The sequence below is a fragment of the Mastigoproctus giganteus genome, chromosome 8, assembly GCF_048544385.1.
Source record: "Mastigoproctus giganteus isolate SK-2022 chromosome 8, ASM4854438v1, whole genome shotgun sequence".
Classification (NCBI taxonomy): Eukaryota; Metazoa; Arthropoda; class Arachnida; order Uropygi; family Thelyphonidae; genus Mastigoproctus; species Mastigoproctus giganteus.
In genome coordinates this window covers 228,337,224-228,351,122 of record NC_143582.1, presented here as the reverse complement: position 1 = coordinate 228,351,122, position 13,899 = coordinate 228,337,224, and the positions used below count along the sequence as shown (strand labels likewise).

The following is a 13,899-nucleotide window of genomic DNA, read 5'->3' as shown; positions in this document are numbered from 1 at the left end:
TTCACCTATCCAAATATTTTTATAGTTCTAACTTGAACTTATTTAAGTTGTTGACCTCCACTAAAGTAGTGGAGGTCAATATATGGAAGTTTTTTCCAACTATTTATTTATCGTATGCAATTCTTACATCTCACAACAACCGCTCCATCAATCAAGAAGAAATTACAATATCTCACATCTCAGACCACACGAATCTACTTAATTCTGTTTAAATTCACAATTAGTCATATTTATAATATTAAAATAAGAATTATTAAAAAAATTAACACCTGTATAACATTTGTACAAAATTTATATATAATAGATATGGACTACTATAATTGTATGTTCCGTGAGTTTAACTTCTGTTCCAGGAAAATTAATGGAGGAACTGGTTAAAGAAGCACTGCAGAATCATCTAGACAAGACTTCAGTTTTAGCTTGGACACAGCATGGTTTTGTTAAGGGGAAGTCTTGCCTGACCAATTTGATTGGATACTATGATGCAGTCACAAAAGAGCTGGATGCAGGGAATAACTTTGATATTATATACTGGATCTTAGAAGGGCTTTTGATACTGTTGCCCATGGAAGACTGTTGCACTAATGGGAGCAGTGTGGCATTGGAGGCAAATTGCTATGGATAAAGGGGTGGTTGAGGGGGAGCAGACAGAGAGTGGTAATCAATGGACACTGCTCATTGTGGACTAATGTTATTAGTGGAGTCCCTCACGGTTCAGTGTTGGATCCATTATTGTTTTCTGTATTTATAAATAATATTAAGCTTAATGTCCAAGTTTGCAGACGATACAGATGTTGGCAGGGTTGTTAAGGACACTACCAACACTATGCTGCTGCAGCAGGATCTGGAAAGGTTGAGCAGATGGGCTGAGAGGTGGCAAATGAAGTTTAACATTGACAAATGTAAAGTACTACATATGGGAAACAGCAACCCCAGAGCAACGTATCAACTCTGTGGTACTACACTGACAGTGGTAGAGAATGAAAAGGATCTGGGGGTAATTGTGCAGGCAGATATGAAGTTCTCTGAGCAGTGCAGATGGGCTGCAAGAATAGCTCATGGTGTCTTGTCAATGATATACAGGAATTTTTCTAGCAGGGATAAGGAGGTGATCATTCCCTTGTATAAGGCAATGAGTACTGTATACAGGTCTGGAGGCCTCATTTCAAGAAGGTTGTAGAGCTCCTGGAACGAGTACAGAGAAGGGCTACAAGATTAGTGAATGGAACAAAGGGTTGCTCTTATGAAGAAAGGTTTAAGTTTTGCAAATTACAGTGTCTGGAGACTAGGCACTGGTGATAGAGGTGATCTGATAGAGGTGTATAAAGCCTTGAATGGTTTGAGCATGCTCAATGCTGATGATTCTTCCTCTTGCTCAGAATAATCACCTGAGAGGGCATAAATTCAAATTGAGGAAAGACAGATGTAGGATAGATGTGCAGAAATTTGGCTTTAGCCAGCAGGTAGTTGGTTGGTGGAACAGACTTCCATCCCTTGTTGTGGAGGTTGATAGCCAAATACGTTTAAGGCTCAGCTGGACAGGTATTTCGAATGAACAGAGGGGTGAAGTGGAAGTTTTTTTGTTTTTTTATTTGGCTGATGCTGCATAAGCTTACTTTCTTGCATCATATGCCTTTTTCTAATGCTAATGTTCAAGTTATTAATATAATCAATTGACATGGGGGTTAATTCCAGGAAGTCCAACTATCAACCACCCACTTGTTGTTCCAACTATCAACCACCCACTGGCTAAAGGCAAATTTTCACATTTCTATTCAACAATTGCCTTACCTCAATTTGAATTTATGTCCCATCAAGTAAGTAATCTGAGCAAGAGGAACAATCCAATCAGCAATGAGCTTGCTCAAACCATTCAAAGCCTTATACACCTCAGTTATTTCACCTCACAAGTGCCTAGTCTCCAGAAGCTGCAATTTGTAGAACTTAAGCCTTTCTTGGTAACATCAACCTTTTATTCCACTCACAAATCATTGCCATTCTCTGTTCTTGTTCCAGCAGCTCTACGTCTTTCCTAAAATGAGGCTTCTAGACCTGTATGCAGTTATCAAGGTGTGACCTGACCACTGCCTTATACAAGGGGACAATCACCCCCCTTATCCCTGTTAGCAAAATTCCTGTGTATCATTGAGAAGATACCATGACTAATCTTGCAGCCTGTCTGCACTGCCCAGAAAACCATATTTGACTGCATAATTACCCCCAGGTCCTTTTCATTCTCCACTACTGTGAGTGTAGTACCAACCAGTTCATACATTACTCTAGGGTTAGTGCTACCCATATGCAGTACTTTACATTTGTAAACTTCCGTTGCCACCTCTCAGCCCATCTGCTCAACTTTTCCGGATCCTCTTCAACTAGCGTACTATCATTACTGTCATTAACAACCCTGCCAACCTTCGTATCGTCTCCAAAATTAGATATTAACCTTGATATACCTTCATCAATATCATTCATAAATACCAAAAACAACAATGGGCCCAACTCCGAACCCTGGGGGACCCCACTAATAACATCAGTCCACGAAGAGCAGCGTCCATTGATAACCACTCTCTGTCTTCTGCCACTCAACCATCCTTTTATCCATTGTAGCAACTTGCCCTTAATGCCATACTGCTCCAATTTGTATAGTAGTCTTCCATGTGCCGTAGTATCAAAAGCTTTCCTAAAATCCAAGTATATGATATTCAAAATTATTTTTTGTATCCAATACAAGGTGGTCCTTTGTGACCACCTCATAGTATCCAATAAAAGTTGTTAGACAAGACTTCCCCTTAACAAACCCATTGTTGTGTCTGAACTATAACTGCAGTCTTGTCTAGATGATCCTGTATTGTTTCCTTAACCAGTGACTCCATTATTTTCCCTGGAACAGAACACGTCTGTACTTACTCATATCACCCTTTGATCCCCTTTTGTGAATTGGGGATGCATTTGCACATCTCCAGTCCAAGGAAGCTTTCACAATTATGGCTAAGGGTTTGCTTACTTCCTTTAATACAGTATAATTGGATAGATCCCATCTATAGCAGGCTTTCACGTGTTCAATTTCAACAATTTCTTTTCCACTTTGCTCTCTCAATTATTTCAAAATCATTTAGCTCCCTGCCAGAGTTTTATATTCTTCTGGCCTCCACTTCCCTACAGACCTCCTCATGTGTGAATCTAGATGCAAAATACGCATTCAGTTTGTTGATAGGAGTTTACGGTTAAACTCCTATTTGTAAAAGAATAAGAAAAGTTTACCTCAATATGACATGTAGAACACTTCCGTATGATACTCTCCAGAAATTAAAACGAATATAACATTACAGTAAAAAATTAATAGAAAACAATTAAAAATTCAAAAATATTAGATTACAGTAAAAAATAAATTGAAAACAATTTAAAAAAATCAATTGAACACAATTAAAAAACCGATTGAACGCAATTAAAAATTAAGTAAAAAATTAACGAAAAGAATTTAACAAATTATAGAAAAATGAGGAAGGAAAATGATTTTTGCATAATTTTCATTTAATTCTTTTAGTTAATTCTTTACTTAATTTTTAATTGCGTTCAATCGGTTTTTTAATTGTGTTCAATCGGTTTTTTTAATTGTTTTCAATTTATTTTTTACTGTAACGTAATATTTTCGATTTTTTAATTGTTTTCTATTTAATTTTTTACTGTAATATTATATTTGTTTTAATTTCTGGAGAGTATCATAGAGAAGTTCTATGTATCATATTTTGGTAAACTTCTCTAATTCTTTTACGAATGTTGAGATCAACGTAGACGTATTGAGCATAACAGCTCTGGTTTATACTATCAGGTTAAACTCCTATACAGCCATAATGCCAGAGGATTTACTCTGCAAGCATTCAGCCTAACATTATTACGGTACTTCATTGTTCATATATAACGTTATAACTTAGAGGTCCTAGCTTGTCTGCCTGTCTGCAGGAAGAAAACTCTAAAGTTTCTAGATAAAAAAAAAGAAAAAAAAAACTATAACCCTGTTTCACTCTCTCTGCTCCATCTGGGACTAATTTAACCCCACTTAAAAAGTCTAGCAAATGGTTTCATCAGCAGAGGGATATCAACCTGCATCTTTTTTCCAAATGGATGAAAACTAATCAACTCACTATGACATAGTAGTAATTTTAATTAGGTTAAACCAAGTTATAAGCATGGGGTTGATTCAGGGCTGGCTCTATCTTTTATGGCGCCTAATTCACATCATATCTTAACACACACACACACATATATATATATATATATATATATATATATATATATATATATATATATGCAGTGTGGTTTGCCACTTATTTTAGATAGTGCCTGTGGGAAGTGCTTCACTTGCACACCTCGTAGTGCCAGACCTGGGTCGATTCAACCCCAGACAATGTTTCAGCAAATCATGCACTTCATCAACTCCTTCCATGCAGCTCAAACCTCATAATAGCTGTTTTGAAACTTTTTTCTTTGATATCTACTTAAAAATATGTAAGAGTTTACCTCAATACTTCTTCATAGGATGACTTCGGCACCATACTCTCCAAGTAAGACCAACTTAAAAATGTATAATAACTTCTTCAAAAAAGTCAACTTACTTTTACTGTCCAACTTCAAACTCACAGACCAACGTTTCAACTTCCATTTTCTGGAACAACCTCTCTTCATAAATATTTCCTAAAACATACGTAATTATAATCTACAGAAATTCAAGTTAATGTTAACAAGTATCTTCTTTCATCTTCTCAAACTTCAACCCATGCACAACAACAAGTGCAATAGGTCCTAACACTGTTTGTGCTTGGGGTTTTCATAAAAAAAAAAAAAAAAAAATGATAATTTGTCTTGGTAATTGAATAGATAATCATTAACCTCACTTGTCAATAACAGTCAATGCAATTTGCTTTCAGATGAGATACAAAAAAGTTCCTTGCAAACTTTAACAATTATTCCTCCATATACTTCTGAAAAGAAAGTCTTCTTTATGAACTTTCATCAAAAGAAAATTCTAATATTTTAATTTAGACTCCTGTACAACGGCCGTTACCCACTATACTTTCATATTTCTAATCCGGTTTATCATTGTTCTCTTAAAATTCATATCCTAATGCTTTACATTTCTTTCCTGAACAGAAATGAAAAACATTTCAATCTTTCATTCATTTTCAATTGAAAAATATGTTGGCTTGGGGGTGGGGGGAATACACAGACTAATAGATTAATGATAGCCGCAAGCACAGGTGAAAATACTTAAAGATGTAACTACCTTCAAGGGTAAAGTGAGGGGTTTTTGCTTTTGTAAAGGTAGTCTACAAGGACTACAGTGGTCTCAGACAGTTTTTAAATTCTATACAGTGGGACCAACTGATGATGTTACCAACAGAAGATGTGCAAATGTGACCCCAATTCACAAAGGAGGATCAAAGGCTGACACAAGTATGTAATTATAGACCTGTGAGTTTAACTTCTGTTCCAGGAAAATTAATGGAGGCACTGGTTAAGGAAGCACTGCAGGATCATCTGGAAAGTTATAGCTCGGACACAGCATGGTTTTGTTAAGGGGAAGTCTTGCCTGACCAATTTGATTGGATACTATGATGCAGTCACAAAAGAACTGGATGCAGGGAATAACTTTGATATTATATACTTGGATCTTAGAAAGGCTTTTGATACTGTTGCACATGGAAGACTGCTGCACAAATTGGAGCGGTGTGGCATTGGAGGCAAATTGCTGCTATGGATAAAGGGGTGGTTGAGGGGGAGAAGACAGAGAGTGGTAATCAATGGACACTGCTCATCGTGGACTAATGTTATTAGTGGAGTCCCTCAGGGTTCAGTGTTGGGTCCATTATTGTTTTCTGTATTTAAAAATAATATTGATGATGGCATATCAAGCTTAATGTCCAAGTTTGCAGATGATACAAAAGTTGGCAGGGTTGTTAAGGACACTACTGACGCTATGCTGCTGCAACAGGATCTGGAAAGGTTGAGCAGATGGGCTGAGAAGTGGCAAATGAAGTTTAACATTGACAAATGTAAAGTACTACATATGGGAAACAGCAACCCCAGAGCAACGTATCAACTCTGTGGTACTACACTGACAGTGGTAGAGAATGAAAAGGACCTGGGGGTAATTGTGCAGGCAGATATAAAGTTCTCTGAGCAGTGCAGATGGGCTGCAAGAGTAACTCATGGTGTCTTATCAATAATATACAGGAATTTTTCTAGCAGGGATAAGGAGGTGATTATTCCCTTGTATAAGGCAATGGTCAGGCCACACCTTGAGTACTGTATACAGGTCTGGAGGCCTCATTTCAAGAAGGATGTAGAGCTGCTGGAACGAGTACAGAGAAGGGCAACAACGTTAGTGAATGGAACAAAGGGTTGCTCTTACGAAGAAAGGCTTAAGTTTTGCAAATTACAGTGTCTGGAGACTAGGCACTTGCGATAGAGGTGATCTGATAGAGGTGTATAAAGCCTTGAATGGTTTGAGCATGCTCAATGCTGATGGGATTCTTCCTCTTGCTCAGAATAATCACCTGAAAGGGCATAAATTCAAATTGAGGAAAGACGGATGTAGGATAGACGTGTGGAAATTTGTCTTTAGCCAACGGGTAGTTGGTTGGTGGAACAGACTTCCATCCCTTGTCGTGGAAGTTGATAGCCTAAATAAATTTAAGGCTCAGCTGGACAGGTATTTCGAACGAATGGAGGGGTGAAGTGGAAGTGGGTTTTTTTTTTTTTTTTTTGGCTGATGCTGCATAAGCTTGCTTTCTTGCATCATATGCCTCTACTAATGCTAAATGCTAATGCTAACAGCAAATTCTAAATGGGAAGCATTCAAGGAATTAATCATAGAAGCTACTAGGCCTTTTCATAACTAAGAAATACTCTTCAATCACAGGTGAAAATACTTAAAGATGTAACTACCTTCAAGGGTAAAGGGAGGGTTTTTTGCTTTTGTAAAGGTGGTCTACAAGGACTACAGTGGTCTCAGACAGTTTTTAAATTCTATACAGTGGGACTAACAGATGATGTTACCAACAGCAAATTCTAAATGGGAAGCATTCAAGGAATTAATCATAGAAGCTACTAGGACTTTTCATAACTAAGAAATACTCTTCAAGGTATAGGCCTAAATGGATGTCAGATGAACTGAAAAAACTCGTGGTAGAGAAGAAAAGTGCATGGGATGCATATATATTATTGGATGACACATGCCTATTGTAGATATAAACCAGCATGTAATCAAGTCAAAAAGGAGGTCAGGCAAGAGAAGGAACATTGTGAGAAATATGTGGCAAAGAATATGACTTCTTTACTTATGTAAACACTAAAAGGAACAGGATAAACCAAATTGGTCCACTTGATATCGATGGTTTAACTGTTGCTGATCCTGCTCAGGTTGCTGACAAGCAATGAGTATTTGCATCTATATTCACACATGAGGAATTGTTTAGGAAAGGGATATCCAAATTTTACCAAATTTTGAAAGGAAGCTAAATGATTTTGTAGTTTGAGAGGAAAGTGGAAAAGAAATTGAAGTTAAACATAAGAAAGGCTCCAAGTGTGGATGGGTTCTTCCAGTTATATTAAGCAATAATTATGAGAGCACCCTTGGATTCAGGAGTGGCTACTGCAGATGTCAGAACATATTCCCAATTCACAAAGGCAGATCAAAGAGTAATTCTCGACAAGGCTACAATCATACTTGAAACACAGCATGGGTTTGTTAAGGGGAATTCTTGTTTGACCAATTTGATTGGTTAATATGATGTGGTCAAAGAGGAAATGGATGAAAAAATTTTGATATATACATGGATTTCAGGAAATCTTTTGATACTGTTACACATAAAAGACTGCTGTACAAATTGGAGCTGTATGGCATTAAGGGAAAGTTGCTGCTATGGATAAAGGGATGGATGAATAGGAGAAGACAGAGTGGTAATCGATGGACATTGCTCTTCATGGACTAATGTTCTTAGTGGAATACCCCAGTGTTCGGCCTATTGTTGTTTTCAATATTACTGATTAGGATATATCAGGGTTAATGTTGAAGTCTGCAAAAGATACAAAGGTTGGCAAGGTCATTAATGACAGTATGCTACTGTAATGGGATCTAGAAAAGTTTGACAGATAGGCTGAGAAATTCCAACAGCAGTAATCCCAGAGTAACACCAATGTATAGTACAACACTGAGGTAGTGGAAAATGAGAAAGACCTGGGGGTAATTGTGCAGTCAGATATGAAGTTGTCTAAGCAATGCAGACATGCTGCCAGTACAGCTCATGGGGCTATGTCAATGACAGATGGGAATTTTGCTAGCAGGGATAAGGAGGTGATTATCCCATTGTATAAGGCAGTGGTTGGCCACATCTTGAGTAGTGCATACAGAGAGGTGGTTTCATTTTAGGAAGGTTGTGGAGCTGTTGGTACAAGTACAGAGAAGGTCAACAGGATCGGTGAGCAGAACAAGGAGGTGTTCTTACCAAGAAAGGCTTCGGTTTTGCAAATTGCAGCATCTGGAGACTAACCACCTGTAAGGTGATTTGATTGAAGGTTTAAGGCTTTATAATGGACTGAGCAATCTCAATGCTGATGGGATTCTTTCTCTTGCTCAGACCACACACAAAAAAAAAAAAAAAAAGAAAAAAGTGCAGCCATTATCAACCCACTGCAGGATGGAAGCCTCCTCAACAATTCATGCTGAGGGAAATGGACCATAATCTGCCACGCTGGTCCATTGCGGGTTGGCAGATCAACTGTATTCAGCAGTCAGGGGCTTGAACCCCGGTCTACTCAAAGAGTGTGTGCTACTGCACTCCCACTCCTGACCACTCGGCTATGGAGGCCTTATGACCACACACAAGGGGGCACTAATTCAATTTGAGGAAAGACAGTTGAAGAATAGAATAGAAGTGCAGAAGTTTGCCTTTACCCAAAGGGTACTCAATTGTTGGAACAAACTTCCATCTGTTGTTGTGGAAGTGGACAGTTTAAATAAATTAAAGTTCTCTCCATTATAGAAAATAATGGAGAGAACAAATAGATGAAATAAGCGGTGTCGTGGTTTTTTTTTTTTTTTTTTTTGGTTGATGCTGAATAAGCTTGCTTTCTTGCATCATTTGCCACTGCTAATGCTAAATCTATTTAAAAATAAAAAGTGCACAACACAACTAGCAAAAAACACTAAAAACTAGTACTAATGCACATTCAAACATAATTCAAACTTGCTACTAGCCAGTGGTCTCTTCATTCTGGCCTGCAGCAGTGAAAAGCAGAGAGCAAGTAGCCGACCTGGCTAGCCGGGCGGGTCAAGTGGCTGCCTGGCAACCCAAAGGTCGCGGGTTCGAATCCCACCTCGGGCTTGGATCAAAGTACTGCAGAAACCTTGGGAGGTGCATTATGGCCACAGAAGCCAATGCGCCAACAACTACCAAAAAAAAAAGAGCAAGTATTTTAGCCCACTGGCACCAAATATGGGGTGCGGTTCATGTTGACCCACTTTTTTTTTTTTTTTTCTGTTTTTTAAGTTCTACATTCTAAAAACTACTCTGTTCACCTCCAACTATAAATAACTCAGAATGCCTTTTTAAAAAAAAGCTTCCCTCTCAATTTCACTTTTAATCCTGGAGTAATAATGGATCTGACAGCCCCCTGATATAAAAGTTAAAAAAAAAAAAAAAAAAGGCTATGACTGAAAAACTGTTAGTTCTTGTTTGGTAATGCAAGTGTAATTAGTAAAACTTAGTTACAGGAAAAACTATTCATTTAATAGTGTTGATAAAATATTAACGCAGTTTGAATATACCTAGAAATTCGTTCAGAAGTTGAGGAGTGATTAAAGGACTAAGATGGAAAGGTTCCACAAAAGAGGTACAAAATAGATAAGGAAGTATTGCATAAAGTGTGTTGCCCTGAAAGGTGAATATAGTGATTAAACTGATGAAAAGGTTCTGCTGTGCAAATTTCTGAATCTTGCAGAACTAGACACCTAAGGGGAGATCTGATTGAGTAAGCTTGACGGCATTCTTCCTCTTGCTGAGACTACACACGAGAGGCATAAATTCAAGTTCAGGAAGGATGGTTACAGGTTAGATGTGTGCAAATTTGCCTTCAGTCAGTGAGTCATTGATTGTTGGACAGTCTTCCTCTGTTGTTGTAGAAGTGATTGGGTTTGAATAAATCCAAGGAAGAACTAGACAAATTGTTGGATGGTATGCATGAGTGAAATGTGTTTTTTTTTTTTTTTTTTGGCTGATGCTATATAAGCTTGCTGTCTTGCATCATTTGTCCCTACTACTACTAAAAGTTGATTTATCTTCATACTTATTTCGATAGCAGGCAGCTAATTCGTAAACTTATCGTAAACGCACAGCATGATAGAGGAAGGCATAGGGCTTCCTCTATCATGGTGTGCGGGAGCCAGAAAAACAAACCAGATTCATGAAATAAACTACGGGTTGAGATGGGGAGGAGAACGTGAAAGTTTACATCTGGTCTCATAAATTCGTGTTTTCGCTCTTTAATTTCCATGCACCATGATTTTAAATTCTTTCTTTCTAACCCATACACTTACCTTTATCCCGTTCTTCTCCCATAAGCTGTAGTTTGCATAAAAATCGTTGGTGTATATAAAGTAAACCGCTGTTATGATTTATAAATAATTGTCTGAGCTTTAAAAGAATAAGTAATGCAAACTATATACAATAAAAATTCCATTTAAAACGCCTAATTTAATTTTCTCAACTATTTACAATTGTAAATACTGCCAAGCCGGCCATTTACGATTAGACCACAGTTCTCACAGCAAACTCGAGAAACTGCCATTTTGTTTACAAATCAGCTGTTACATTTGTCACCATCAGAGGTCGCCACCAACTTTCTTCAACTTGCTGTCAAACAGAAATTCCAAATTAAGAAATATTCCACTGCAAAGTTAGTGGCACATCGAAAATATTTTTCTTAAAGTGCACATTTTGGAGGGTACATGCATCGATTATACAATATTATACACAGAAACAAAGAACAGCGATTTAAAATCTCTTAAATGATTTTTACTATTATAATCGAAAAAAATTATCAAAAAACAAATAAACAAACCAAAATTTTCACAGAATATCAAGATGGCTTAGTCTACATCGTTCTACCAGCAGTCTACCAACTGTGCTAACTCGTGGGTAGCACAGTTGGTAGATTCGCTGTCCTCCCCACACCGGGTGAAAAAGACCTGAGGTAAAATCCCAAGGGTGAAGTGAGGAATTTTTGTGGCCTTTATTCACAACATGGCTGAGTTAGTCGATCTCAGGCGGGTATCATGGTTGTAATCCTGGAATCTCAGGCTTTTCGTCCAGCAAAGAGAAAATTAACCAAGGAATATGCGATATTTACAAACACAATACATACTGCGCAATATTGACTAAATCGCTCATGTGCCTAAAACCCAACAACACCATCGTTTGTTTCCTTTGTTTCTATCTGATTTACATTCATTAAAGGAATGGTTCGAGTCTTTTCAAATAAGACGTCACAAATGAGAATTCCAGTATATAAGAACCTGATGTAGCAACCTGGAAAGCAAGGTGTAAAGGATTTCGAACCCCCACTGTGGATCTTAGTGGAATAAAAAAATATATGGGCTGTGCTAGGACAATTAAGAGTAACAACAGGTGCGAATATACTTGCTTGTACAATAATGCTAGTAGCATAGTAAATAACTCTAATGAATTAAAAGTGCTGATTAAGTCGTCAAATGCAGACATTGTTAGGATATCGGAGATTTGGTGTCACTAAGACATAAGGAATGCAGAATGTGAATATCAGAAGTTACAATATGTACATAAAAGACAAGATAGGAGAGAGGCAGATTTATTTTCTTAATTAAGAAGCACATAAATTCAGAGGCAGTGCGTGCAGTGGACAAGGATGACTAGAGCATTCTGGAGGCAATCTGGTGTGACTTAAGCTGAGAAAACGAAAATGAGACCAGGAGTGCGCTATAATAGACTTAATGACTGTAAGGAGTATAACAAACAGCTATACAGAGAATTAGAGCAGACTAATACATCAAATTAGAATGCCTTATAATGGGAGATTTTAACTTTCCGGATATTTTTCGAAACTTGTGGGTTGGCCTCTTACAGACTAGCAAGACTTTTGTGGATTTATTGAATGATTGTTTTCTACAGCAGCATATCAGAGAGGCTACAAGAGGAAGCAATAGTTAACAAGAAGAAACAATACTCTTGATCTCGTTATAAGCAGTGATTCTACATGCATTAAGAAGCTACAGGTAAAAGACGGACTTGCTGACTGTGGTGCCTGTGTACTGATGTGGTAGTTACTTAAAGACATAACTAATATCAAGTTGAAGAGAAGGTGGTTTTCTATTGTAAGAGTGACTACAGTGGTCTCACACAGTTTTTAATTCTATGCAGTGGTGACAACTGATGATGCTACCAACACTAAATTCTAAGTGGGAAGCATTTCAGAGAAGTAATCATAGAAGCTACTAGGCTATTCATAACAACTAAAAACACTGTTCGAGGCTTAGACCTAAATTGATGTCAGATAAACTAATGACACTTGGGGCAGAGAAGAAAAATGCAGGGTGTTCATTTAAAATATCAGATGATACAGAAGCCTATGGTAGACATAAATTATGCAACCAAGTCATAAACGATGTTACACAAGCTAAAGAAAATTATGAGAAGTCTCTGGAAAAGAAGGCAAGAAAAGCAGCAATGTTAACAATAGAAGAAAAGGGTTGGATAAACATTGGCCCACTTGATATCGATGGTTTAGCTGTTCATGATCTGGCTCAGGTTCCTACCATATCGAATAAATTAAGAAAAGGAGGAATTACCTCTATGATGTCTTGTAGAACACTTCTGTTCTGATACTCTCCGCTGTTAAATCAACTATACAAAGAGTTTACATGTATTCCTCACCCTCGTAGATAAAATTAATGATCCAATGCACCACGGAATCTGAGGCCCGCGGACCCCACGTCCGACCCCAAAATACATCGACTCTCTACTCATATCCTTCTGACCTCGCAAGAATGGGAGATTTCTTGCATATTAGATTTATTTTGGGGTCCGGGGCCATCTGATTCCATGGTGCATTGGATCATTGATTTTGTCTACAAGGGTGCGGAATACATGTAAACTATTTGTATAGTTGATTCAACAACGGAGAGTATCAGCACAGAAGTGTTCTACAAGACATCATAGAGGTAACTCCTCCTTTTCTTAACTAAGTGATATATAACGTAGAACATATTGAGCCATTGCAGCTCTGATATCTATTAATTAAAAAAATATCGAATAGAAATTTTCCCTCTACATTCATACATGAAGACTTCTTTATGGAAGGCGATGCCTGAAGTTTCTCAGACTTTAATAGAGGGCTAAATGATATTTTGATAACTGAGAAAAAGATAGAAGAGAAAATGTTGAAGCTAAACATAAAAAAAAGCACCTAGGGTGGAAATGGTCTATCTAATTATATTCAGGGAGGAAGCAAAAGAAGCAAGCGAACCATAAGACATAATTATGAGAACATCTTTTGATCAAAGGACCTATGGACTGGAGATTTGAATATATACCAATTAACAAAGAAGGATCAAAAGATGATATAGTAAATACAAACTTGCTTGTTACTGTGCCAGGGAAGATAATGGATTACTCGTTAAAGAAGTAATTCAGGACCATCTAATCAGGAATGCAGTGATATTCCACTCAGACCATGGATTTGTTAAGAGGCGATCTTGTTTAACCAATCTGATTGAATATTATCATGCAGTTACAAAGAACTGATTGGATGCTATGATACAGTTGCAAAGAACTGATTGGATACTATGGTATAGATATAAAGAAC

General features: G+C 37.5%; 1 protein-coding gene across 1 annotated transcript in view; it reads right to left on the bottom strand.

The window, feature by feature from the left end:
* LOC150082396 (splicing factor U2AF 50 kDa subunit-like) overlaps positions 1–10,832 on the bottom strand; it is a 282,501-nt gene extending 271,669 nt beyond the window's left edge. The window contains exon 1 of the mRNA XM_090380538.1: positions 10,598–10,832. Within this exon, the coding sequence (XP_090236664.1) occupies positions 10,598–10,619 (22 nt within the window). The 5' untranslated portion in view covers positions 10,620–10,832. The remainder of the gene's footprint in view (positions 1–10,597) is intronic.
* Between the last annotated feature and the right edge of the window lie 3,067 nt (positions 10,833–13,899).